Source organism: Corvus kubaryi, unplaced genomic scaffold (assembly GCF_017639235.1).
Source record: "Corvus kubaryi isolate FWS band 111438036 unplaced genomic scaffold, C.kubaryi_AGA036_p1.0 37326, whole genome shotgun sequence".
In the NCBI taxonomy this organism is placed as follows: Eukaryota; Metazoa; Chordata; class Aves; order Passeriformes; family Corvidae; genus Corvus; species Corvus kubaryi.
This window is the reverse complement of record NW_024581105.1, coordinates 106809-134618: the sequence shown is the minus strand read 5'-3', so window position 1 is coordinate 134618 and position 27810 is coordinate 106809. Positions and strand designations below refer to the sequence as shown.

The following is a 27810-nucleotide window of genomic DNA, read 5'->3' as shown; positions in this document are numbered from 1 at the left end:
CCAATTGCTTTTGTTTGTTTTGTTTTTGTTTTGTTTTCCCCCAAATAAAACAGTTAAAGACCTAGAAATGAATCGTAGGGGTTATAGAACTCGTAATGTATGCAGGCCTTGCAGTGCAGCAAGCTGCTGGTGGCATTTGTTTAATTGTAACCAGCTCTGCTGCTTGAACTATCGTTTTACATTTCATTTGTTGGGGTTGTAAGGAACCTCCTGAATGGCTCTGGCTGGTAACCTTAGCCTCGACCTTCAGAGAGATGTTGGCCTCCTTAGACCCGCTCCTGGTCCCTCCTGCGCAGCATCCTGGGCGATTTTAGTCAAAACAGTGTTTTGTTTTGATGGTGAAGGAGAGCTGCTGGGAGAGAGCTGAGTGGGAGGACCTGTGTTGGCTTTTACAGAAAGAGCCCTAAAATGGAAGAGGGACTCTGTGTACGCTGCCTGTGTTCAGGTTTGTAAGAATTCACCATGGTGTACAAGAAAATAGGTCTGTGACTTGTTTTTTAGACATGGTTTCTGATACGTTCTGCTGAGAGGAGCACCGAAACCAGGCTTTTAACTAGTAACTATAGTGATTTTTTTCTTGAAATTTGCAATATAGGTTTGCCTTGACTGATATTTCCAAGGCCCTTTTGGCCCTGGAAGCTTAGGACCTACGTGAGCTAAACTTGAGAAGCTGTCAGTCTCTTTTTAATGCAGGATGGCCTCATCCTGGTAACATGGGAAGGCAGAGGCTTTTTTTGCTGATGAGTAATCTGCTGGCAGGTTCTGCCCTGTGCTGACAGCCCCGGGAAGCGGAGCCGTGTGTCACCGGGCTCTCCTGCTCGCCGGGGCTGAGCTGCAGCAGAGGTGGAGGTGGTAGCACGGATTGCCTGGGAGAGAAGTGCCTCCCTTCCCTGCCTCGCTGTCCTGGGGGAGCTGCTGCTTGTGGGGGCTTTTCCCTGCCACTCGTGGTTTCCTGGCTGGCCTGTGGGATGGAGCATGGCCTGCAGCTCTGGGATCCTCACACGCAGGCCGAGCACTCCTGCGAAATAGGTGCTGTGTTCTGTTCCTCTGAGGCAGAGGGAGTTCTGGTGAAGGGTGCTGCACAGGTATCTTCCTCACAGTGGGACTCTGCTGTGGGCAGCCTGAAATCTTTCTGCACGCAGAGCGAAGCCTCTGAGGGGACAAGAGCAAGGTGGTGTGTTGGTTTGCAGGTTGTCACCTTTTTTTGGAACAGAGAGGTGAAAATGCCATTTCCTCTATAGGAAAGTTGGGCCATCTGGGGAGGCAGTGTGGGTCAGAAGTGCTGCAGCTCTGCATGCCTGTGGCTGAGTGTGCTGGTAAACAGCCTTTTCTCCCTGACTCAGCTGGAGACCTGGGGAGCTCATGGGCAGCCCGGTCCCTGCGCTCCTGACATCTGAGACCTTGGCTGGAAAACCTCTTTGTATCTGCAGTGGTGTTTCAGCAGTGCTGAAAAGGCAGCTCTTGGCTATTTCTGCTAAAAGGAAAAGTCCCCTGGGAAGCACTTTGTAGGAGGAGTGTCCTGTCTGGGAAGGAAAGACCTCTCATCCCCGTTGCTTTAGGAGGGAGTGGGGAGGCCTGGTGCAGCATGTGAAACATTAAAAAAAAATGAGATGTGAAAGTGGCTTAAAAGAGAGACTCAATGAAGTGATGAATGGTGTGGAGGAGACTTGAGTTGAACCAGAACTTATGGAATTGAAGTGTTGGGATTTACCTCTGTCAGAGCTGTGCCTGGTCACCCTGAATTCTGCTGAGCAACCCTGCTGACAAGGAGTGTGTCCTGGCTGCAGCACTGCGTGTGCCAAGTGGCAAATGGCTCCATGTGCCTCTGGGCTCTTGTGTAGATCCCCCAAAATATCTGCTGTGGTCAGGTGCACCCCCACCCCTGAAAAATAGTTGTGTCTGGATACTTGCCTTCCTGGACAGGGAGGAACATCCCTTCCTTTTGGAAGGAAGTAGATGGGAATAATATAGAAGGAATTTGAGAGGTTGGTTGTGGTGTTATGATACTGGTGAATCAGTGGTTTTGTTACAAACAGGGTGTTGCAATAGGTGATTCCTGGTTAGGTCTTTGGAGCTGTCCTCCTCTAATCCATATAATAGCACAAATAATCTCTTGAAAAATTCCCCTCAGAGTTTGCACAAGGATTATCTCCGGTGGGAGGGCAGTGCTGCTGGCCCTGGGGGTCCGCAGGGCCAGGTTTAAAGTCACAAAGTGCCCCAGTATGGGCTGAGGGGTGTTGTGACTGGTTTTGGGGTGAGTGGTGTTTCACAGAGCTGAAGTGAATGCCCAGGAGCTGTTGCAGTGTGGGGCTGCTGTCTTGCTGTTTTCCTTCTGAAAGGAAACCAAAACAGTGTTGGACCAAGTCAGATAGTGCTCTTTGTTTCTGCCTGTGCATAGAGAAAAAACCAAAACAACAAAAACCCACCCCAGAGCCCCACACTGGAGCTGTAGGGAGGTTGGTGTCCCTCGGATGAGGATCAGAGCAGCAGAAATATTGAGAAGGATGTTGCCATAAATTAGGAATTTGCTAAGGAGTTTGAGAGATGTACGTGTGTGGCAAAGTACCACAAGGCATGGGTACTCCTCCGAGCTAAAACAGGGTGGGGATTGCCCCAGTGTCCCATTTCTGAGGGCCTCTGTGTTTTGTGTGACTCTGTGCTCACGATGTTGTAAGAGAGTGTTGAGCTGACCCGAGGTGTGTAAACACTGATGGGGCACGTGTTTGAGCAGGGTTTTGTCTCTCTCTGCTTCTAGCAAAAGGTACAGGCTGCATTGCTGCAGGTCGATGAAAAGTTACTTTTAAAATCAGTATTATTTTTCTGTAGGTCTTTTCCCCTTGAAGTGTGTAAGTAAGGGATTCAGGTTTAATAGTTGTTGGATATCTCCCTGGAGTTTTTCAGGTACATGCCTGTGTGCTGGTAGCTAGTGTTGATTTGAAAGCATTTAACGGTTGATATTGCGAACCAGTGCAAAGTCACCAAATCATCTTATGTTTGCCAGATGTATTTTTTCCTCTGTTTTCAAAAGAGGGACATTGTGGCATTCATCCTGACTTTCCTTGGCAGACCTGCCGGCCAGTGCATGTACGAAATGCGTGTAGGAAGCATCTGGGAGAGGCTGTGAATGCCCAACCCATGCCTGGTGGGAAAGGGGGGGTTCCCTGAGCTGCCCACTGGTGTGGCTGGGCTGAGTGCAGAGGGTTTCTGCTGACCCCTGCCCTGCTCACCCTTGGCACGTCCTTTCTCTGCAGCACCATAACCTGAAGTCACTGAAAATACAACTGAGCTTCCTCTAAAATAATTTCACTTTAAAGCAAACCCCATCTGAAGTACGTTTTTCAGATTTATGTGATCCTCAACCCAATTCCAGTGTGGTTGGGTTCAAGACATTGCTTTGAAGTGTATTTTGTGAGTTACTGCTTTCTAGCTTCAGCCAAGGGCCAGCTGCTAATCAGCTGACCAGTGACATTTGGATTACGAATTAAACTGTTTCTCCTCTTGGAATGGGACATGTGATTTTTATTTTTTTATTTTTCCCTGTTGCTTTTTCTGTGTTTCTTGTGACATGTACTCTGCTCTGCTAGGTAGGATGTTTGATTCTGTGTTCTAGCAGCCTGGTTTTTTGAGGGTAGGAGCCAGGGGAACTTGTGAAGAATCCCAAGGGAGTTATTTGGTAAATGTTGAGGTATCCCAAGTGTTTTGGTGCTTTTAGCAGCACAGCTTTTGCTGGGACAGTGTGTGCTGTGTTCTGAGATGTAGTCAGGGAGGAAAGGCAGGTGTTAATGGATTTAAGTGTGCAAGAAGTTGTGTAGGCCAGAGACTGGCCTGGCCTGGCTCGTGAGCTTTGTGCAGCCTGTCAGAGAAGGGGTCTGGGTTGTACCCAGGGGGGCTGGTTCCTTGTGTAACAGCTGTGGTAGCTAAAAGCTCGTTTTGAGGCAGTGTTAGTCCAGGGCAGTCATGGCAGGGGGAGTCTTCTGCAGTCATCATCCCGGGAAGAAACCTTCCATGTTAAACCAAAATAGTTTCTGTTGCAAGCAGTCCTACTATGAAGCTGTCAGTTAGTTTAAGAAAGCTTAGTTTTGGGATTCTGGCTGGGGATAATACATGGTTTAACTCTCCAGCTGGGGTCTTGCAGAAGTGTTCTAGTAGTTACAAAGGAACAGGTCTCTAACCTCCAGTTGCAACATCAGCACTGACATTGTGGCTCCCAGGAGAACGTGCACTGCCATAATGTTTTTATTGTGGTGTGGGCCTTCTCCCCTTTGTGCAGGAGCTTGTCAGCAGCTGAGGAGAGCAGGTGGGAAGTTATAAATGTGCTGAAGACAAGTTGGAATCCACTCTGGATTTAGCACTTACTGCCTTCCAAGCTCACCCACCTGCATTAATCATGGCTAATAAGGGGTCAGGACTGGCTAGGTGCTGCACACTTGTGTTGGGACTGGGAGCTGCTTCCCTTGAAGGTGACTTTTTTCAGTGTAAATAGTGTTCTGGGCAGGCTGAGGCTGTGCCTGTTGGGAAGGCAGTGTGCCAGCTGCAGGGCTGGTGCTGCTTCTCTGGAAAGTCAAAACCAATTTGCCTTCGCTTGTGCTAAGTGTTTACTTGTGTTCCACAAGTGGAAGGAGACAGGAAGTCTCTGAGCAGAACGTGCCATAAGCAAACTCGGTTTATGAAGGAGTTATCTTCTGATAACAAGAGGTAACTAAGTACGTTTCCCAGGAAAGGGTGCTGGCTTCCTTGGATGGGGGAAGCACAGGATGTCCTTGTGGCAGTATCATGCTGGAAACAAACCTCCTTGGATCAGATACTGGCTGCTGTACTTTTTGAGAGTAGGAACAATACTGACAGTGATTTACAAGCACAAGGAAAAGATTTGGAAAGGCTTAAGTGAGGCATTGCAAGGTAATTCTCATTTGTGGCTTTTTGTCATTATGGAAACTTTCTCCTTTTGTAGGAGGTCCAGGAATTGCCACTAAATGAAATGAAGGTTATTGTTAGCTGCCTACAGTGTGATGCAGCAGAGTGAAAGCAGAGGGGAGCTGCTGCAGCTCTGCTAATGTGAGGAGCTCTCACTACCCAGAGTATCTGAGCCGTGGCACAGTCTGTGAATGTGTCCTTCCATCCCTTTTAGGGCTGCTGGGAACTCAGATAGGGAGGTGAAGCAATGCAGAGCACGTGTGGCCAAGTCAGGAATTGATCTCTGGCCTTCCAGATTGGGTGCTTTAATTGCAGTCTGTGTTTCCTCTCAAGTGCTGCCTCTCTGTGATTTCAGTGAGTGTGCTCTTGGCACACATGTGATTTGGGTGTAAATTCATGCTTGCTCTGTGGCAGAACCCTGCTGACACCAGGACCCTGGGCCATGTGTTGCAGGATTGGATTAAAGACATTTTTGGAACAAGATGCTCATGGCATCTGGTTTGCTTCATGATTTTGCAGAAACAAATTACGTACCAGTGACGGGTGATCTCATAAATTAAAAATAAAAAAAGCCATCAGCAGCTGAGTTCCCTGAGCAGGGATTTGTGTGTGCATCCCCCCCACAGCTGAGCTGGAAGGTGCTGTGATGAGGGCAGGTAGAGCTGATCTTCATTCACTGTTAGTCACACATCGGTTTCCCTTCCCGTTAGGTGATCATGGGCCTGTTTTAGAGGGCCCCAGAACGTGCCTGTGTGAACTTACAAAGCAATCTGACAAGCTGTTCTCAAGGGTGTGAGAGCAAGATGCAAGATCTTCTGAGGCTCTCTAATTGCACAGCTGTTGCTCAGATGATATCTTAGCTTGTCTCTCCTTCTGTAAGCGAAATGATGCTTGCAGGGCTGACATGTGCTTTTGCTGCACAAATGGCAGCAGTAAAATAAACTCAAGCTTGTCTCAAAGATGTGAGGAATGCTCCGTGAGGACACGATGTGCCTGGTTCCTGTGGCTGTCACTGAACATCAGTCTCTCTTCAAAGCACCAAAGCAAGCAGGAGGAACCCTTGGTTTGGTGTGTTATACATGTTTTGTGACTTCACTGCTATCCCAGGTTGCATGTGGGTGCTATTCAGATCTTTATGAGAGTGATGCAAAATTTGGAATTTCAAAGTGGTTTGAAATACTTAAAATGAACACAAGAAATCAGTGCTGATGTGAGAAGCACACAAGTGCAGGCCTTTTGCCTTATGTGACTTCTCTGCATGACCTACCTGCTAATTCAGTGTTACTTTAGTTACCTGTTGTGACCCTCTGAAGGATTAATGGCTTCCGACTTGGGAAGTGCTTCAGCCATAAAGACGTCTCTGGCACCGAGCTGCTGCTTGGGAGGAGGGAGCTGGATCGATGGGAAATCCTCACTTAGGGCTGCAGTGTGTCCACATGAGGGTTATTGGTGGCTGCTGCTGGCCCAGGGCTCTGCTCTAATAGCTCTCTTCATGACCTTTGGCAAGAAGTGTCTGATACCGGCAGTATGCAAATGGCTGGAGGCATGAGCAATACCGTGAGACTCTTAAAACACTCTCTGGAGTTAGAAGGATCTGTGAAAGCACCTGTGTGTGTGCAGAGACTCAGGTGCTGCACACTTGCCTTTTCACCCAGATTTTGTAGCAGCTCTCCTTGGACAGGCATCCAGGTGGTGGGTAGGGAGTAGGGATGGGGTACAGCACAAACAGGCAGGAGATGTTGGCTGGAGGGAAGAGGCAGTGCCACGTCTCTTTGGAAGAGAGGTGGGAAAAGGCAGGATATAGCAAGGATGGCTCAGGGGCTGGGATGGATCCTCTTTATTGGATTCCATAGGATCCTCTGACTAAGGTTCTGCCAGTGTCCCATTAGGCAAATACGCACTTGAGAGGAACCTGCTAAACTCCTCTGATGTCTCTGTGCCTTATTTCCCCCTTACAGTGTAGGAAACTTCAGTGGGATGCTCGTGGCCGTTTTGGGAGCAGCTGATGTGGGCTCTGCCTGGTATACACTGGCTGTTCCCTGGGAATTCCAGGCAGTGCTGCTTGCACAGTAATGTGTGTTCTGACTGGAGGGAGCTCTTTGGTGCCTGTGTATTTGTCACAGCCCTCTCACAAGGCAGGCAGTGTAGGATGACACATGAGGCCAGCCCCACTTGTCAACTGATGAGATCCTACTGGTTCTTATGTTTGTGGTTTTTATTGGTTATGTTTGTAAGGAGATAAAGAAATGCACAGAGCCCTGACTTGTGGGTTGTAGGGTGGCAAAGGATGCAGGAGGGACAGTGTGGCAGAGAGAAGGGGAGGGGGCAGTACAGGCAGGTAACACTGTCCTGTGATCCTTGGGCACATATTTCTGGCGAGGACAAATCTGAACGTCAGAGCCTTTCCTTTGGCCTTTACCTGTTGCTTTGAGTCAGAAGATGTACTTGCACATGCGAATATGAGTTTACCCTTCTGTTTCTGTGCTCCATTACCAGTTGTAGTTTGAACTGCTGAGCTGTCTCTGCTCTCTGGAGAGGTGAGGTGTCACACAACCTGTGGTTCTGTGCCCATTCCCTCTCTGCAGAGCAGACAAACAGATGGTGGGAGGGAGGCTTATCAAATTATTTTACAAATGAGAAGCTGAAGCCTATGAAGATGAAGCCATTTGATAAGGGCTGTGTAGGAGAGCGGGGACAAAGTCTTGTATTAAATGCAAATACACTCCTTGCCTGGTGTTTTAATCACAGGGTCATTAATATTCATGTCACCATAGTATCCAGGAACTTTTATCATGGACCAGGGCCCTGTGTCCCATAATGCAAATGCAGAACAAAGCCTGTCCTTGCTTCTTGGAGATTCCTGGCCCTTCCCTGTGCCTGCTGATTCTCAGTGACATGCTTGGTACCTTGTGTGCTGCTGCCTTAGGAGGCCTGCTCAGAGAGAGGGTGTTGGGTACAAGCAGCTGTGATGGTACAGCTGATCACGGTGTGAGAGTTGATACACAGGATCTTCTGGAGATCTGATATTATTCAGAGACCACGGGAAACACATAAACTCAGCCTTGCTCACCCAGTTTTCAGCAGAACATGTGACAGGATTAAATGTATTGGATTTTTTTAAAAATTAAAATGATGCTATTTTTGAAGGGGGGCAGGTGGTGGTTTTCTACCTTTTGCTTTTGTTTTAAACTTAACACAACAAGCCCTTACACTTGAAAAGTCTTACCTTTGAAAGTCTTTCTGCTACTGATGCATTTAGTAATATATTTATTATATTTAAGTTGGGATATAAATAAATAAAGCAATTATTTACGTTCATTTGAGCTGATTAATTCAATCCCCAATGGTTATGGGCTTGGTGAGTAACAGTCACAAGGCTGCAGGTTCTGGACCCCTGCAGCTGTTTCCTGCTCCTGGAGATCTGACAAATGAACAGACAAATAGTTCATCTCTCTCCCTCCTCACCCGTGTGTGTGTGGAAAACTCAAAGCCCTGTTTCATGTAGAGCTGATTTTTTTCCCCATTAAATGCTGAATGCTGGATACTGTGTGCTCCTGGCTGTACCTGGGGGTTTAAATTCCCTGAGGTCTGCCTGGTGGCACATGCTTGTGCTATCCATGCTTGGCATGTACTGAGGAGTTGAAAAGTTCATTGCTGTCTTCAGGGGTTGATCAGCACTGTGCCCTTGCAGAGGAATGGGATGTGTCCTTAAGTTGTGTTTTCCTGTTACTCAGGGAGGTGGCACTTCGGTGGCCCAAGGGTACCTGTAACCTGTAGTTACATAGGTATCCATAACCTGTAGTTATATGGGATTCCTGGAAAGGCTGAACTCTGGATTCCTGGGTTTAAGGAGAGGAAGCTGGTTGGAGAGAAGCCTTCATCCACTGCTGTGAAGCTCTGACAGTGTCCTGTTGGCTGTAAGCTCAGGCTCTTCCTGGAATGTACGTAGTGGAGTTTTGCTTGGGGTTCTCCTGCTGCTGTGCTCAGGAGGCGTGTCTGGGTGCTGCCATAGTAATCAAAATTCCTAAATGCCTAACTTGTCTGTTGCCGTGAGCTGTCCTCGGATCCTTGCATAATTGCTTCCCAAGTGGAGTGTGCTGTTACCATGGCACTTCGGGTCTCCATGGCCTGCTCTTGCCCTTGCAAGCCAGTCCAGCTAAAGACCAGTCCCAGCCCTGGCCTTCGTCTTGCTTTCTCCCTCCTCTACACCTCCAGCTACAACCTGCTCTCTGCTCGACTAGTTTAGCTTTTTTCTCTTCTCTCCTGCTGACATGATTCACCGCTTCCTTGCCTTTCCAGGGAAGCTTTTCAGCTGCCTGCAGTTGCTGCAGCTTCTTGCTGGCTTTGCAGTTCCAGTCGTGTTCACTCAGAGCCCGTCATGCTCCGCAGCATGTTGATGCCAGTGCTAATTTCACTTGGAGATGAACAAGGGCTCAGATGCTATTAGTGGCTGCTTGGAATAATAGCAGCTGAAATGTGCTTTTTAAAGGGCTGACTGATAACTAAACAAATGACTCTTTTTAATTTTTTTTAAGCTGTGAGTTATTCATGACCCATTAATTTTTATTTTTTTTCAGGCTTACAGTGGAAGTTCAAGGACTAAAATTGTTACAATTGAGAGGGACTGAGTCTGCCTTGCCAAGTAATCTATTTGGAGGCAGCGTGTCTTGCTGCATAGTAATAAAACACTGTTCTATCAGCTTTGGTTTTCCAAGTCTGCCTGTCAGGGAGGAATGGAGTGGATGCACAGGGCTGTGCAGCAGAGCACATGCCCAGCAAATCTCCCCACGTGAGCACCTAAACGTGCTTCCTGCTGTGACAGCCAGTACAGTTTCATCGCCTTTAGTGAGCTGCTGTTTGTTACAAAATTGCTGTCACAAATACTGCAAATACTGGGAGACTTTAATGCCCCTGAGTTGGGGTGTCTGGGCTGTGCTCTGCCGCTGCTCTCGGAATGCCAAGCCGCTGCTGCCCTTGGACCAGAGCTTCTGACAAGAGTGTGGATTTAATGCACAGGCTGGATCTTGCCCACTGATTATTTTAGGCTTCTAAAATGCTGTTGCATGGAAGAGATTAATTTCCTTCCTCTCCTTTCTCTGCTGTGTTGTGATTTACAGCTTCCTCTTTTGTCCTTCTCCGTGGACCTGGCTGGGAGTTGCAGGATTGTGTGGGGAGTGAGGTGTCTCCTAGAGGTAATGAGATGGGGTCCTGAAACATTCAAAGAAATGAAGCTGAATGGTTTTAAATCAGGTCTGTCAAAATAACCCCCAGAGAAGTGACAAGAGGCAGTTATGTTTTTTCCATGTCATCCATGTGGTGAAAATGCTTCTAACTATTATAATTATTTTGTGTCTATTTGCTGTTGTGAGCATCATAGCTGATAGACTGAATATTCACTCCCAAAACTGCCACAATCTCTAGACAACCAGTCTTGCTCTCCTAAAATCAGGAGAGGTAAAGGCCATGCTCGTGCTGTGTCTTGGATGAGGTTCTGGGTTGTATTATTTTGCACGGTTCAGGCACTCGTGGCTGGCGCTGCCACACCAACATTAATGATGGTGACGTCCTGCCTATTTAAAAGGAGAGGGTGGAGCTTGTAAATCTAAATCTGTCTTGTCATGGCCTAGATATTGCAGCAGTGACACTAAGCAAGGGCCCTGTAATTATGTTGGTAATATTGGATAATTGCATTAGGATTCTCAGCTGTGGTAAATCTTGTGTAGGGCTGACCATGGCCCTGCTTTCCCCTGGCTGTGAGTCTGACCCAGGAACTCTGTGTAAGCTCAAGCCTTTGTTTAACCTGGGGAGAAGTCCTTTGCTCAGATGTGCTGGATGTTCCATTAGGGTTTTCCTGGTGGTATTTAAAGCCTAAAGCTTAAGCAGTGCTGGAGCTGGAAGAGCTGCTGCTTTCTGAGTTGGGAGTGAGAAGGGTTTGTGATCAGCAGGGCTTTGCCGGGGCTGTTCTGCTCTATTGGAAGCAGACCTTTGCCCTGATGATGGGTGTTGTCTGATGGGCTCTGGAGGTATCTTTGAAGCTGGGTGTTTGTTTTTTTTCCCTTTTTCTTCCTGCCTCCTACTGAATCCCAGTTGATTTTGTGTGGGCACCAGGCTGACGCAGATGCCTGGCTTTCCGTGCCCGGAGAACTCGCTCAGCATGAGGCTGCCTGAGGGATTTCTGCTGGCCAGCCATGGAGGCTCCTCTGCTTGCTGCTTTAACATGGAAACTCTATTGCTGATGTGCAGATTGACTTTGTGCAGATCAAATTCTTCCCAGCTCGAATGTGAGCTGTGTGGAGAATTCCTGGCTGCTTAAAGTGGTTATTATTGGAAGGACAGTGCCTAACTCTGGGAGCTGTGGAGTTGTAGGGCTGCACATGTATTTCTCTGCTATGGACTGTGTGGAACAGTGAGTTTATTACCTGCCCTGCTCAGAGCTGCTGTTGTTGTGAATATGAACCAGGTGAGCAGAGAATCCACCTCAGTGTCCCAGCACTGCCTTCCTCTGGCAGTAGGATGAAGCCTGGGAAGCCCCAGCATTTGCTAGCAGGAAACGAGCTGTGCACATGCTCTGCAGGGAGGAAAGGGGAGCTGGTGATTTGCCCAGCAAAGCTTTAATATTCTTCAAGAGTTCGTCCTATGCAATAGAAGCTGCATTTCCTGTATGTTCACTTTAGCTCTGAGCTCTCCTGACTTTTTACGGTTGTAACTGTTACAATCTTCTTTTGAGTATGTTCACTGTTAAATTCCTGATCTTGTTGCAAAAATACCTTCTTAGCTAATTTTCCATCTGGGGAGATGCAGGATTCAGCTGATTCTCCTGATACCATGCCTGTTTCAGGTTTCCTGTCATGAAATACTAGATGTCCTCTATGCTTTATCTAGATGCTGTCTGCTTTCCCTGCAGTTCTGGAGCTCTGATTGCCTCCTACAGCCACTTAAAATGGCCAGAACAGGGTTGAAATTTGAGTTATGGTGACCATTGCTCCTTACACAGATGAGGCTCTTTCAGCTGGAGTTAGTGGTGTGCCCTTTATTTTTTGCCCTCAAGGTAACTCTTAAATGTTCAGGCTATTTAATTGGCAGTTGATGTTTCAAGATCTGATTTGATAGGTTTCCCAGAGCAGTTCTATCTCCGCTCCAGGATGAAACCTTTTAAAGCACTGTTTAGGGGCAGTGGAAACAGCCCGAAGGAGCAGACGAAGCCACAACTGAAAGTTCAGTGAACCACCCAGAATCTGCACTGAATTTTGTTGACTTTTAGTGTGTTTGACTCCCTGTACAGGTGAATATGGTGAGGTCAGACACTGAGAGCTGTATCTCTCCTCTTGGAAATGAACAAGGGGAGCTTCCCAGGGGCTGTGATGGAAGTGTGGTACGGTGTTTTCTGCAGTCTCTGTGCTCTGTAGCTTTCAGACCTGTATGCACGGTAAGGACTTGTGTCTCGGTGGTGTAGAGCCCTGAGCTGAAGGAGAGCAGCACTGCCCAGAGGCCTCCTGTCTGCCCTGCAGAGACCAGTGGTTTGTGTTGCTGATAAGCAGAGCTCCTTGAAATAGCTTGCTCCAAATACTGCTCTGGGAGATGCTGGGACAGGCCTTTAGATTGAAGTAGTCCCTTAAACTTGGCATGTTATGCTGTAGATAAGTCAAGGGACTTAAAAAAATACGACAAAAACCAACTAAGTAAAGCTTGTTTTTTCCTTTGAGGTAGAAAATCTGGGCTGAGAGAGGCCCTGTTTAATTTAGTGTTATTATCTGCTGTTCTCAGCTGGGGAGGCTGTTGGCAGGGGATGAGGGTTTGTTTTGTTCTTGTCCAGAACTGGACCCTGGTTTATGACACACATGTACACAAACACATGCACTGTTTACAGACATTTGGGTGTAGGAAGACCAGGAGATCCACGTTCAGGCCCCCCTGGAGCAGAGCCCGCTGCTGCTGTTGGGTGTGCGGTGTGTCCCGCGTGTCTCCTCTGTCCTCACTGCCGCCTTCAGACAGCTGGGCAGGTGCCACCCACACCTGTGGGTCTGTGTGTGAGCCTGTGGCTGAGCACACGCTGTCAGTGCTCTGTGCTTCAGCTTGCAGACTGTTGACGCAGTTTAGCCCAGGTAAAGAAAATCCTGGTTTTTTGGCCTGGGTTGTGGGGAGCAAACACCAGTTTTGTCCGTTTACTCCTGCAAAGTGATGCAAGCCTGTGCCTTGGGACAGGTTGTGTGTTTTCTGTGCCTGCAACTTGAGGGTGAATATTCTTCACTTATATGGATATAAAATGACATGTAAATACCCTAATGTAACCAGAGGATTATGGAATTGGGTGGGAGAGTGAGTCATAGGCACTAATTAAATCCCAAACCCCAAGTGTCGTGTCTCTCCAACGTGTAGTACTGAAACAACAAAATGCAAACACAAAGGAGAACATTCGTACAACCACCACTGCTTTGAGTCTTTCTAGTCTTCTAGTGCTGGATAATCTGGAAAAGACTCTGTATAGCATGCTTCCAGCTGCCCAGGAGGCTGTGGAGAAAAGATTGGTTATAGCTACGTTGGCGTGTAGGGGAAGAACTTGGGGTTGAGATCCAGTGGAGATTTTGGTGAGACTTCGTGGTGGTGACAGGGTGACAACACCCAGGAATGAATTGCTGCAGAGCATGTGGGGAGTGTGAGTAGAGTGGTGAAAGAGCAGGTTAGAGGATGTGCTGGGGGGAGACTGTGGGCAGGGTCAGTCCTGCCAGAGAGAGGCTGAGTCGGGTGAAATCCTTTGTGGTACCTGGCAGTGCTGGGAAACCTCTAAAAATGTTTCTTCCTGTTGGTAACATGCCCTGCCATACCCAAAATGTCAGGAGAAGGTGAACCCTTCAGTCCCATCCTGTTGGGATGACTTGCTGCTGTCTCTTAGTAAGAGATGCTGTGGTTTGAGGGGTCTGATCTGGGCTGGGACCACCTGAAGGTGCAGTTCCAGCACAAATTTGCTTTCTGAAGCCAGGCTGCAGAGCTGCTGTGTGGGAGGAGGTCTCAGGGGTGTGAGCTGGGTGAGCAGGGCCTGTACCTCACCCTGCTGCTGTCAGCGGTGTGTTGGCAAACTGACCCAAATGTTCTCTGGTCAAGTTCTAAGTTTTTTGCCCTTTTTTATTAATCACAGGTTGTCCCACCCTAGTAGCATCCTTTTTAACACCATGGCTTGAAGAACAGAGAAACTACTTGCAAATTGCTTGTGTTTCTGACTGTCTCCGTCTGAAGGAAGTGGGAGCAGAGATAATGTTCCAGGTTGAACTCAGTAAATCATAAATTGTACCAGTGCTGTCTTTACTTTCTTTGATATTTTCATGATCTTGGATATTAACAGCCCTAATGCAAAGTCTGCCTTGTTACTGTGCCTTCTGAATTGCACCTCAAACGACTTCAAAAACAAAATGAGGGAGTTGTATTTTTTTTAGAGGTGTTAATGCTGACACTCTGTGACTTTAAAGGTGTTGCAGATGCTTCATAAAGCAAAAAAAAGCAGTGTACAGTGATCCTGGTCATTCCAACCCCTTATGTATCACAGTAGAACACTTCACCATGCTGCCTCTGGTTTGTGGGCACATTTGGTAATAACAAGGAATAATATTGGAACAGAAAACTTAATTTGGGGTGAAATATCCTGTCCTGGAAATAAAGAGCTCAGAAGTGGTGCAGAAGTGGCATAAAACCAGGGAAAATGGGATTTGAAATGGTGTGTTTTCAGCAGGTATGTGCAGCAATATCCTCCTGCTGGGCAATGGAAGAGTGGACTAAAGGCATCAGAAAGAATACATTGGTGCAGATTAATAGCCACAAAAATAGCACTATAATCCTAATGCCCGTCACGGGGAGCTATTATTAAAATAAAAAGCCCATATTAAAATATGCCAGCAAATATTTGCTTGTGTGGAGGGTCACACCAGATCATGACACGAGGCAGGATCAGTAGGACTGTTTTCCTTGGCTTCCCTCCCCGTCACTGCTGGGTTTGTGGGACAGTGTGGTGCTTTTTATAGGAGCTGCTGGGGAGCCTCCTCGAGACTCGTGGTGTGGTCCCAGTAGCACTTCCCAGCAGTCACAGGAAGGTTTTCTGGAGGTCTCTGCAGCTGAGCAGCCCCCAGTGTGCTCAGAGGACGGGATCCCAGGGCACCTCTTCTGCTTGTCCTACAGAGGAGTCACTTGTCTCTGTTCCTCCTGGGTTTGGAGGTGTGGGCAACCAAGCTGAGGGTATTCCTTCACCTCTGTTGAAAGCTGGCCCACAGAGCTGTAGGGGAGCAGCACTGGCACATGGAGAGCTTTTCCCTGATATGCTTGCAGAGCTCTGCTGAGCTTGGCTGTTGTCTGAAATAATTACAGATTATTGTATTGTTTAACTTTGGCCAAACTGTTTTCCTTGGCCTTTTTTCTTTGTGGTGACTCCAGTTTTTAAGTGACTCCAAAGCTGAGGTTTGCTGTAGCCATCTCTGTCTCTGGAAAAAACACCCAAAAACATGGGTGCTTTAGGATCAAGAATCACATCATAGAATAGTTTGGATTGGAAGGAGTGAATATTGTATATACACAACTAGGGGGAATTTTTTTTTTTTTTTTTTGAATGAGTGTATGTTGCTCCAGTTAGAGGAGTCAGAGGTGCAGGATGGCTTCCTCAGGACAGCAGCAGAGAGAAAATGGTTCTGGTGTTGCCTGGTGATGATGTCCAGTGATGGGTAATGTGCCATGTCTGTGTGACAGCTGCTTGTGGCTGTGACTGGGGAGAAAAATACATTACTGTGTATTAGTAAAGCTTTGGGAATGGTGAGCTGGAAACACCCCATGCAAGGGAGTCACTATGATTTTCCTGTAACTGGATCACAGCATCCTGACTGTGGGGAAAAAAAACAAAACCTGAGTGAGCCTGCCCTTGTACTTAGGAAGGTAAGTGCTAAGGAAGTTCTTCTGGCTGGTGAGATAAGGCAAAATATGACATAATTCTTGATGGATAAGAATCAGTAAGTATTGGAATTGTGCAAATGCAGTGGCTTTGTGCCTGGTTCAGCAGAGCACTTAATTTTGAGTGCCTGCTGGTACAGCTAGAGCTTAAAATGCCTTGCTGGCTGTCTCTGGAGGCTGAATGTTCCCGGGGCAGTTTTGGGCACACCTGAACAGCACTTGGCTTCTCCTCAGCTGCCGTGCTGGAGCACAGTGGGCTGTCTGCATGCAGAGCATTGAGGGGGATGAGATGGAGCTAAAATACAGCAAGATGGGAACAATCCAGTGGAAAACCATGTCTTGTTTGTCCATCTCAGAAAAGAATTTCACCCCTGAGGAATAACGTTTTTAGTGGCATTCACAATGTTTATCAGGAGCTATGGTAATTCCAGGTATTGTTAATTTGTTTGTGGAAGGGTGATGGAGAAAATCCAAAATGAAACAGTGGATTTTTATTTATTTTTGAAAGTGGAAATTGGTGACCTGACAGTTTCAAGCCTGATGATTTGACTGCCTTAACTGAAAAGAGGAGCGATTCCTCCTCAAACCCAACATAGCCTCGCAAAAAAAAATGAGGGATGTGATTGGAGGAAAACCTTGACAGTGTTTGCAGAGGGAAAACACATCCATGGAGATGTTTTTGTAGCTGCTCTTGCAGAGCTCAGATGTGCAGCTGGGAGGTCATGGAGCTGTGTGTCTCCTTTGCTCCCGGACAAGCAGCGCTCGTGTCTCTGTGAGGAACATTCAGCAGGATTTTAGGAGGAGGTTCTGCCTAATTGTGTTTGGATGAGGCTGTTCCTGTTCCTCTGCTGTCTCTGGCAGAGGCTGTTGCATCAGCATAGCTGGGTAGCACAGGAATGCAGCTTGTTTTGGGAGCACCAATGGTTCATGGACGGGCCTTTGGTCCTGCAGATCCCATGAAATCCAGCCTGCTTTTCTGTGTGTGCACAGGGCAGAGTCCAGCCCCGCTCCTGGACTATGATTAACTCTGGTGAAGTGGTCTGTTGAGCTGGGGCTTCAAACACTGTCTGGGCTGCAAGTGAACTTGCTTTATTTTGGCCTGGCATGGACAAAACGTGGGGGGATTCTTGGGCTGTCCTGTGCAGGCCCAGGGGTTGGACTAGGGTGATCCTTGTGGGTCCCTTCCAATTCAGGATATGCTAGGATTCTATGAAAACAGGCTTTTCCTGGGGGCCTCTTGTTTGGCAGGCACAACACCTGCCTGTGGATGTGCCTTGTTTTCCTCTCTGCTGTTCCAGGTTACCTGTGAGTGGGAAGATCTGGACTAGGGCTGAGGAGGTGATGGTGTGTGATGGTACAGGTGTGGTGCTGGTAGGAAGGGGGTTCTCAGGACAAGCCATTTCGGGTGGTTTCCCTGCTACCCCGCAGTGGTGCCATCCCAGAAGGACCAGGTGGGTCTGTGAAGGGTGAGGGGGTGGCGTCCGGAGCGCGGCTCGGCTGCAGCACCTGATGAGCTCAGCTGATTTATGTGGCCCTGGTGAAAAGCAGCCCTGGAGGTGCTTGTCACCAGAGGGTGATGGAAGGAGCCCCGGTCTCTGTGGTTCTTCCTGACCATTACATCAGTTGGTGCAAATTCCATGCCGTAACAGTGCTGTGCTTGGTTGCAGGTTGGCATTGCTGCCTGCCTGGGACTTGCTGGCTGCAAGAGGATTCCAGGCTTGCAATCCACATGAATCCCTTAAACTCAGCACAGCGCTATCTCCTTACCTTGGAGGAGCTGAGAGGGATCACGTGCAGCTCTGTGCAGCTGCTCTTACCTAGTTTAGAAGTGCTTGCCTGGCTGTGAGGAGTTCTGCATCCTGCTGAAATTACAGAAGGGCTGAAAACATACCTACCAGAGCTGGCAGCTGGCCAGCACCCTGACACAAACCTGCATGGAAAATTGCTTTGGCATCTATATTGACTGGAGATAATTGGAACTTCCCAGTATTTTTTCAGCTTATCCTAAAACCTTTTAGCAAGTACAACAGTCAGGCAGCAGTGTGTAGCACGATAACCATGTTTCCATGCTGTTGAGGCAGGCCTAAAGTGCCAAAGAGACACAAAAAGTTTCCCCAGAGAAACCGCTGTAGCTGGTGGAAGCTCTAAGCTGACAGTGATCCCAGTGCTGGCTGTGTGCTGCCTGCTCAGCAGTGTTAATATGTCTTAAGGATGAACACAGAAATAACTTCCCATGTTTTAGAATGGGAATGCTTTTTTAGCTTTTGCTGGCTGGCACGGGAAGAGAGTTGAATTTCCTTCAGAACCTTAAACCACAGGCACATGTGCGGGGGAAAACTGTCCTCTGAGGTGACTCTCAGGCTTAGCTCTTGCTTTTGTCGCTTCTGGCGCTTGCAAGTCTCTGGATTTATTTATTTTGTTGCAGCTGAAGCCTGCACTGGTCTCGTGCCTTTTGCTTTCTACACGTGTACTGGAAAAGAGGCTTTACCAGCAAAGATACGGGGATGTTCCTGGTGCCTGGAATATTTTGCCTCTAAGCTGTGCCTGTGTGTGACCCGCCCTCCCTGGCCACGTGTAGCACAGGCTCCTGAGCTGACCTTGGCTGCTGGGAGCTGCACAGATCCTGAGATGATCATCTTTTACATTGGAGCTGGCAGTGCCTGGCTGTTGTCTTGCTGTTCTCTGAGAATAGAAGTAAATGGTCCTGTAATGTGCATCTGGCAGGGCTTCATCATAATTGCTAGTAAATTTGTCTTTGATCTGTTTCCTTTCAACTTTACCCAGATTTAGCCAAGTTGGGGGGTGGACTGGAATAATGAGGGAGAAATTGGTTGTGGTCTGGAGCTCTGGAAGCTGAAAGCCCTTGAGGCTGAGGAGGTGGTGGTGGTGTAGATGTGCAGTGGGCAAGGAGGAAGGGTTAACCAGCTGTCAGCAGTTAAAAGATAAGGTAAGGGTATGAGGCTGACTGTGAAAAACAGAGTTCAGATGGGTGGCTTGTCTGGGCAAAGCCTGTCTGTGGAGTGGGCAGTGGCCAGGCAGGGCTGCAGCCATCGTCACCCTGCAACCCATGGGAGACACACACCAGCTTCTGGGAACGGCCCCATTTCTGCTGGAAATGCTGTGTGCTGGGCGAAGGGCAGCTCTTAAATCCATCCGAAAGTCTTGGTTAAGCAGTGCTGGCTGCAGTCCAGGTGCTGGGTAGCTCGGTCCCTCCCTGGGCTGTTGTGGGCTGGCTGGTGCTGCCAAGGGACACTCTCAGCCATCTGGTGGGTCCTGCTGCCCCTCTGCTGTCACACCTGAGCTGTGTTTGCTGGCTGCTCTACAAACAGTGCTGCTTCTGAGGGGCCTGAGGAGCGCGGGTCCTTCTGAACTGCTTTGTGGTGTGAATTTGATGGCTACAGTTGCCAGTAAAAAGGTTTCAAGTACTTCAAATGCTTCGAGTGTATTGGCCAATAACCCGTGTATGCACCTGCCCCCCAGCCTTACAATGCTGCGCCTTTTCTGCAATGCGACAGTTTGTGGCCATTTTCTTTATCTTTGTGCAGTTCATGAGCAGTCGGTAATAAACATTTTGGGCATCTGGGAGGTGAAGGATGGGCCAAAGCTCCCAGACTCGTCTCTTGTGCGCAGGAACTTGACAGGAAATCTCCCCAGCTCTGGGTACGGAGTGCCAGGCATCCCTGCCACTGTCTATCTACCTATCTACAGACGTATATATAAAAATAAATAAATATAAATAACACATACAAATTAAAAATATCTATCGAATTTATTTTGATTTTTATACATATATAAAAGTGTCTAACAGAGGTTGTGGCACAACAAGCCCATAAGCAGATGTACCTACAGCTCTAACCTTGGCCTGGGAGGACCTGCAGCCCCAAGCCTCCTGGAAGGAGCAGGATTCCTGCTGTAGCTCCAATTTGCTCCAGCCTGTGGATGTGCCCAAGCCCCGTTCCTGCAAATTTGTGTGAAAGTCGATGGCCTGATTTCTCTGCCCTGTCTGTGCTTCCTTCGGAGGCCAGGTTGGAGGGGAAGGTTTTTAGTCATCTTAAAACTGACCTGCGTGTCCTGCTGATGGACTTGAATCTTACACACAGAGGGCTCTAGACATACAAAGAGTGCGGCAAGAAGCTGCTGTCCTTTGTGCTTCTTCCCTTTCCCTTCTCTTCCTGCTGTTTTCCTGTTTGCAGTCCCATCCTCTGTGCCAGACTAGGAGTACTAAAGCCAATTAGCAGTGGAAGGTGTAATAAATGCAGATAAATTAAAATCCGGGTGGTATTTTTCACACCTGCTGATTTAAATGTGAAGTGGGCAGTTAGAAGTTCTTGATTGTGTTGTGCCTTTCTGGACTGAATCCTGGGTACAGTCAAAGCCTGGGAAGGAATGCTGTGGTCTGCTTTGATTGAGGCAGTTGGACCAGCTGAAATAGGAGTTGTATAGAAAGTAAAACTCTCAGATGGGTGTGGGTCATCAAATTTTGCTTCTCTGATGGCACAGTCACTTCCTCTAGATTGCTGTGTAAAAATTGCTGTGTTTTCCCTGATGGAACCAATCCGCATTTTCTCCGGAGGGAGCCGTGCTGCTTTTACATGTAGCAAAATTGTCGTGCTTTAATCTGCAGTCAGTGGGAGCTTAATAATAAAGTAACCACATTGGTGGGTTTATTTGCAGACAAAATAAATTTAACAGTTTTGCACATCTTCTTTATGTGCGGTGTTTTCAGCTGAAGTTGCAGGAGTCAAAGGTGAGGGAGAAAAGGACACGAGGTGTAATTTTACTGTGGCTTCTGTAAGTGCAGATGTCACAGGTTCCTCTTCCTTGGATGTGGCTTCACCTGATGTATTTTTGTCTCACTGCTGCATTTGGAAGATGCTCCGGGCCACAAGTCTGTGTTGATGTTTGAGTCCTGTATCAAAACCCATTAGCTCGATTTCTATTATTATTTTTTAATATTATGAACATCTCTTTCCTCTGAGCTCTCAGGATGCTTTATCTGTGTTCTCCCTTGCACAGACTGTAGTTTTCTGTGCCAGTTGGCTTTGTGCATGACGTGCATATTCTAACGAGGGTGCTCTGGAGGTGACTTTGTTAATTAGCCCAGGATCCTGGTGGAGGGAAGGGACCTGTGCTAACAAGGCATTAGCAGTTGGTCTGAAGAGGCTCCAGTCCCACTCAGCTGAAGCAAAGATTTGGGAGGAGGTTCTTGAGGGTTAGTGGAGCTGCTTTTTTTTTTTTTTTTTTTAAAAAGTTTAATTGATCTATTTTGCTGCTCAGCTCATGTTTCTTTCTGCTGAGCACAGCACTGTAAACAGAGATCCCGTATCCTGCTGGCCTGGCCAGAGCTGGGAAAGGGAACTGAGCCCCTGGAATGGAGTGGGGGCTTCTTGTGGGTGACTGCTCATTTTGGGGGGAGGAAGGGAAACCCAAGTGTTCTGTGATTACCAAAAAGTTTTGAGGATGGCTGAGACTGTAATAAACTTTGAAAAACCAACCCTTTGGGGTTTTGTTTGGTTTCTGTTTTTTTCTTGTTTAATGTTTTCTCTGGTATTTTTCTGAGATCCATGGAAGTATTGTACATAAATTAAAAAAAAAAAAGTCCAAGCCTGATCTCTCCAATAATTCTGAAAAACATAGACTGTTAGGAAAGTAGGGTTTGGGAAAATTGTGTTGGTTATAGTCCCTTATTTCTTCCTGGCTCCATTGTGGGTTATAAGAGGGGGAAGAAAAATCAGTGCAGCGCTGTGTTCCTCTTTTGCACAGCCACCCTTTGGGCTAAAGATTCACAGCGGGATGTGCGGATTTGTTCTCCAAAAACGAGACAAATGTGGCTGGGGAGAACAATAAGGCTGCTGCTGTGGGTTCAGAAACTCTTAAAAATGACTTGTAATTTGAGATCCTCAACTTGAAGCAGCTTTGGGGAGAGAGTCAGGGTTATTTTTGGGTCTGAATCGAGCACTGTGCACAGAGGCTCCTCCAGAGCTGCGAGGGGGTTCGAGCAGCTGTGATGTGCTGCATCCCAGGGCCATGTCCCAGTTTCCTGAATTTGAATGTCCATTTTGCAGCCTGGGTATCTCTTTCAAGACCTTTATTGAAGTCTTCATGCTTTTTTTGGGAAGGGGGGAGGAGTGGGTGTTTTTTTGTTTGTTTTGCTTCTTCTTTCTATTGCATCTTTCTGCTACATCTCTGGGGCTGCTTCTAAAAGTCAGTGGGGCTTCCTCGAAAACCCTGCTCTAGTTCCTGTGGTGAACTGTGCTGTGTAAAACTGAGGGTTTGCCTGCTGAGAGAGATTCCTGCCGAGCAGTTCCCGTGCTGGCAGGTGTGTTACCTGCATGTGTAACTCCTGTGTCGGTGTGGAAGAGGGGCTGTTACGTCGTAAAAGCCATTGATAAGAAACAGGGAGAGTTGTACGTTAGACACAGCAGTGTTGTCTGGTTCTTTGCTCTTTTTCATTCTTTTCTTGTCATATGCCACCTATTTTAACCATAAATTTTACCCAAGTGTGGCTTTGTTTGTCACTTGTCACGCAATGGGGGCAACCCGTGCAAGAGCTGGGTAACCACGAGGCACAAACGTGTCCAGTGGAGCTGTGTGTGGCGGTGATCTGGTGGTCTCTGGCAGCCTGTGAAGAATGGGATTCCCTAAAGGGCTCAGACTTGGAAAAGGAGAATTCTTTGGGATGTGACTTGACTTCTGTGGTGTGTAACTGCTGCTCTCCTTGTCGTGGGACTTCTGAAGACACGTAACTCACTTGTGAGCTGAGCCTTTACGAGTCCTTGAACATAAAAGAAGTATTTAGTGCAGTGTAAGGTGCCGGAGAACAGATGAAGTGCTGTTGGGTTGTGGCATCAGCAGTGTCATTGTGCCTCCCTTTTTACCAGTGTGCAGCACTTCTGGCTACTTGGATCTGTGCCACTCGGCCCAAATTCATTCTGATCTCCGGAGCCAGGTGTGAAGCTTTTGATGCCTCTATCCCTCCATCCTCCATCAGCTTCCTATTTCTGCCAGGACTACAAATGTAAACCTTTGTATTTGGATGGAGAGCTGACAGAGATGAAAGGCTTTCATCTGAAACAAGTAATTTATCCTGGGAGTCCTGACTTTACTAATAGCAATGACCACAGAATTGTGGGTTTTTCCCCTTGTTCTTCTGTCCCGATTTAAAAGCATTAACATCAAACCGCATGTGGGAGATGTTTCTTCTGCTTCTTGCACAAATCAGCTTTGTAATGTAACTTAGATGCTTCAAAGTTGCAGAGCCTTTTAAGTTTAGGCCTTTGGTGGTTCAGTGTGTGATGTGTAGCTCTGATTTCTGTCCAAGGCAGCATTGCTGTCCTTCAGCTTTCTTCTTCATAATGGGAATTAACGGAGCAATGAGGGACTGTCTGGCAGGACCAGGGACTGGTGTAATTGCTTGTTTTATGGAGATGTTAAGTGTTAACTTCACTGCCATTAGTTGAAGATTACCCCCTTGAATCCTTTTTAGTTCCTAGAGATCCAGGCAGAGCTGGAAGCTCTGGACATGAGCACGGGAAGGAGCATTCCCACCATGGAGTGGTGGGAGCTGCTCAGTGCCCTCCCTCTTCCTGCTGTGCTCCCCTGGCAGGGACAGGGTTGGGAGCAAAGAGCAAGAGGTTTCTTGTTAATGAACAGGTGATTTTGTGTCTTCCATAGGTGGCTTTGCAATCGTGTTCCTGGTGAGGACGAGCAATGGGGTGAAGTGTGCCCTGAAAAGGATGTACGTCAATAATGAGTACGACCTGCAGGTCTGCAAGAGAGAGATCCAGATCATGGTGAGTGACTGCTCTGTGCTGGGGCCCCTGGAAGACTGGAATGCAGTGGGGTGGGAGCCTGGTCACCTTCTGCTTGTGAACTCTGGCATCAGGTCACAAACTGCATTTTCCTAGCAAAAATGGCTTTTGTGTGGAAAGACCTAACCCCTGGAGTTGTGAACTGTTTCAAAAGTAAATAGTTCCAGTGGACAAGGAAAACCTGGTACCTGAAAAAAAACCCAGGGAATTTCAGGAAAATGAGGGGTGAACTGCATGGTTTAATGAGCAAAGGAAGGGCTGAAGAGGTGAGCATTGCTGGGGGTGTTGCAATTCAGAGTCTGTCAATTTTCAGTTGAGAGCCCAAGTCTTCAGCCTTTTAAACTTGATCAGAAGAGGCTGATGATTCTGATATCTCTGAACTGAAATCAGTGCATGAATGGCACACCTCCATCCTGAGATAAATCTATATCACAACATCTTCTAATCCTTTGGGTCAGGGTGAAGGTTATCTCTGCATCAGTGAGGTTGGTAGATTAAAACAGTATTTGTGGGTAGTTGCTGCCAGGGCTTTTGAAATGTAAAGTATTTGTAATAAGCTCTGGGATGTTTCTCTAGATTATTGGGCACAAGGATTTATATGATGGGATAGCTATTTTTAATAGCTGTTTTAAACTTAGCTTCTGTAAACAAAGACAAAACGGAGATGATCCAAATAGATTTGCCTAATCTTGTTTGCAGCATGGTAAACATGGGAGGTGCCACCTTTGAAGTTGTATTCCAAGATACTGATGAGCGTTTAGAGGTGGGGAAGGAAATACAAAATCCTCCTTTTGTGAATTTACCGCACGAGGTACAGGTTTGGGGTAGATGATCTTCATATCAGAAACTCCTACCTGTAGCAATTCTGGGTGTAATTTTTGAAGTAGCTTTTAATTAGATTAATACCTTTAAAGTGAACTGCAGTAGTTTGTGATAGTGCAAGGAAGCTTTGGGCTTGGTTTGGCATCTCTGTGGCTATGTGGGAAAAGGTGAGATTAGATCTCACATCAAAGGTTTAGCTGTGCTCACAAAGCTTGTTTACTTGGGTTTCACTTGCTGCTTTCTCTTGTCTTCACATCTTTGGAAAGTGAGGGTGAGGAGGGTCCTTCTCACCTGGCAGGGCTGCTTGCTCCTGGGCTGGATCTTATCCCAGGCACTTGTCTGTGTCCTGAAGAACCAGGGCATCCCTCAAAGGAAATGTTTACTTCTTTCCCAGCCTTTCTGCAAGAAGGAATTATTTTACACTTAACTGCAGTTTTTGCAGCCCCACGGTGTTACAGCAGAGCCTTGATTTCTTTACTGGTGAAGCCGAGCATCAGACTGGGCTGGCTGTCACAGCTGGGAGCGTGTGTGAAGCTGGCAGTCCCAAAGAAGCAATTTTTCCCTGCAGTTTAGCATGCATCTCCATGGCAGGGGCTTGGAACTTGATGATCTCTAGGGTCCCTTCCAAGCCAAGCCAGTCTGTGATTCTGTGGTAAGTTGTTGATGTGAGAACTTGGGCTTTAATCCGTTGAGTTACTTAAAGCACTTCTAAAAACAAGGTTAAAGTTTATTTTGTTGTTTTAGTGGGTTTTTTTGAGCATGTGAAGATTTGAGATATGTTTTGTCAGCAGAAGAGTTGGAAGGAGATGAGGCAAGTAAGGCCAACAAGTCCTGCGTGGCCACCACCACCATTGCCCTGTTCTCCCCTCGTGTAGCTCCCAGCAGCTCCCAGGGCCTGGCCTGGGCCACCTCAGGGAATGTGCCAAAATCTGGACCAGTCCTGAGCAAGTTAAGTTAGTTCATCAGGTTGGCTGTTCCTCTGCTGTTTGTCTCAGATCCTTCTGGAAGGAAAACAGGTAGGGACAGACCTGAGGTTTGCTCAAGCTCTGCAGGACGATTAATCCCAAGTGACAGAAGCTTGTGCGGTGTGGAGGAGCCAGGTGAAAACGCTGCTCGCTCTACGTGGCTGCTCCATGGTGTGACTTTGTCTGTCTTGCAGCGGGATCTGTCTGGCCACAAGAACATTGTGGGGTACATCGACTCCAGTATCAACTCCGTCAGCAGCGGGGACGTGTGGGAAGTGCTGATCCTCATGGACTTCTGCCGGGGTGAGTGGGGGCCTGGCGTGTTGGTCATGGGGGGGTTTGTCCCTCTGTGCTTGCAGGGAACTTGCACATCATCTTCCTTTCGAAAGAAGAGCTGTTCCTAAGCTGCCAGGAAGCTGTTCTGAGCTAAGCAAAGCCAGGACTGGGGGTGAAGAAGTGGATGACCCGTGAGACTGTGTTGACTCTGCTAATGGGATTGGTACCATCTTGGCTGCTGCCCAGGATGGTCCTGGATCCCCTCTGTTGTGAAGGAGGACCCTAAGATACATCTTGCTGTTTGTAGAATGGTCCACACAAGAAGTGGCTCCTCTAAAACTGCCAGGAATGTAATTTTTCTTCACTTTAGTCTCATTGCAAGCTTTGATCCACAGCCTGGCTTAGGATTATTCTGGAAGAAGCATGAAATGGATAATGGGAAGCCAAGAGGCATTCCTCTTACCTCTGACCTTTTTGCTTGGCTGTCTGTAGCCAGACAGGCTCTTCTAGCTGTCCCAAAGCTTTGATCTTTGTGGCTGGGATGTGGTGTTTGGAACATGACGCATGTGCTGGGCTCAAATGCCTCTTGCAGGAAGAGTGTTCAGCAAAAGTAATGTTTTGGCCAGGTGACTTCAGGAGCCTGTGGCTGGTTTGGATGGTGGCAGCTGATGGAAATCGGTATTTTTGGGCCTGTCTGGCTTTGGGGTCAAATGTAGCAAGGACATGTAGATGTGTGTAAATGTGCCCAGTGCAGGTTTCTGCTCTGCCGTGTCCTCTTTGCTGCTTTGCTTTGATGCAGGAATCTTGACTGCCTTGCACTGGGTTTGTTTGCTGGTGAAAGGAAGAACTTTGTGTGTAGTTTTGCTGAAGGAATCACTTCATAAGCTCTCTTTAAGCTTAAACCTAAACATGACAAGACCTGTTGTAAGCTCTAGGCCTGGCAGCGCTGCTATGTCCCTGCTCAGCTCCATGTGCAGAGCCCGCTGTGGAGGTACAAACCTGAGTTGTTCACATGCACCCCCCCAGCTGCAGTACCCAAATTTTGGGCCAATGAAGTAAAATCCATCTTTCTAAGGCGTTTTCCTTCCATCTGAAAGGAGGAGAGCTGCAGGGTGGCATTTCTCACGTGGCTCTTGCCAGATGCTGTGCTGAGCGCACGCCGGCCGCTGTCTGCAGCATTCCCACTGCAATGGTTGTTACACGCTGATTTTCCCTTGTTACTTCCCTTTTGTGGCCAGCAGTTTCCAAACCAAATCAGTGTCTTTGTGTGCAGAACTGCATTCATTTTGAGTGTAAAATGTTCACAGCTGTAGTATTCATTAAACTGAGCTTTTCTTTCCTACCATGAAAGTTTTCCAGCACTTGTGATGTGGAATGATACAGTACTGCTTCACCAGAGCTTCAGAAAGGAGTTTTTCTCTGTCTGTCTAGGGTGTTTAGAGGAGAAAAGAACCTCTGGATTGTTTGGGAAAGGCCTTGACAGCAACAAAACCTCAAAGCTGAGACAAATTCAGGGCTTCTTCATGAAAACTTGCTTTTGTTTTTGCAGAGTTTCCCTTGTTACAGATGGATTCTGAATTTCTTTGCCAATCAACAGCTTTAGCCAAGCCACTTCATGTGTGGGTTTTCTGAGTGTCTCCCTTCCTCCCTCCTCTTGCTTACATGTGGCAGACTAATCTGTGGACTGTGGGTGCCCCAAATTCAGCCTTTTCTGTCTGACTAGAGGAATAATAAGTCCTATTTGGAAGAAAAAACCAGAAAATTACATGGCTTAGTTAGAATGACTTGAGTGCTGACACAGCCAGGGCAAGGTGGGCTGTGGGAGCTGGTGTGAAGGTTTGCTCAGAGCCCAGGTGAGCTGTAACACCTGCCCACAGATTCTGCAAACCCCTGGGATGCAGGGGAATGAAACAAACTGAGTGATCACATCGTAAACAGCCTCCTGGGAAGGTTTGTTGTGAATTTATTTTGAACTCTTCGTGCGCTGACTGTGGAGCCCCAGTTTGAGGAGCAGCCCAGGACCAGGGATGGTGGGGGGACTGGGTTTGGGGAGGCCAGAGCTCACTCTGTGTGTGCTGGGGTTTGGGATGGCCAGAGCT

The 27810-nt window shown here is 47.6% G+C and overlaps 1 protein-coding gene across 1 annotated transcript in view; it reads left to right on the top strand.

The window, feature by feature from the left end:
* Window positions 1-27810, top strand: part of LOC121665428 (AP2-associated protein kinase 1-like) — a 50401-nt gene that overhangs the window by 1385 nt on the left and 21206 nt on the right. The window contains exons 3-4 of the mRNA XM_042029581.1: window positions 23512-23630; window positions 25630-25738. Of these exons, the coding sequence (XP_041885515.1) occupies window positions 23512-23630; window positions 25630-25738 (228 nt within the window). The remainder of the gene's footprint in view (window positions 1-23511; window positions 23631-25629; window positions 25739-27810) is intronic.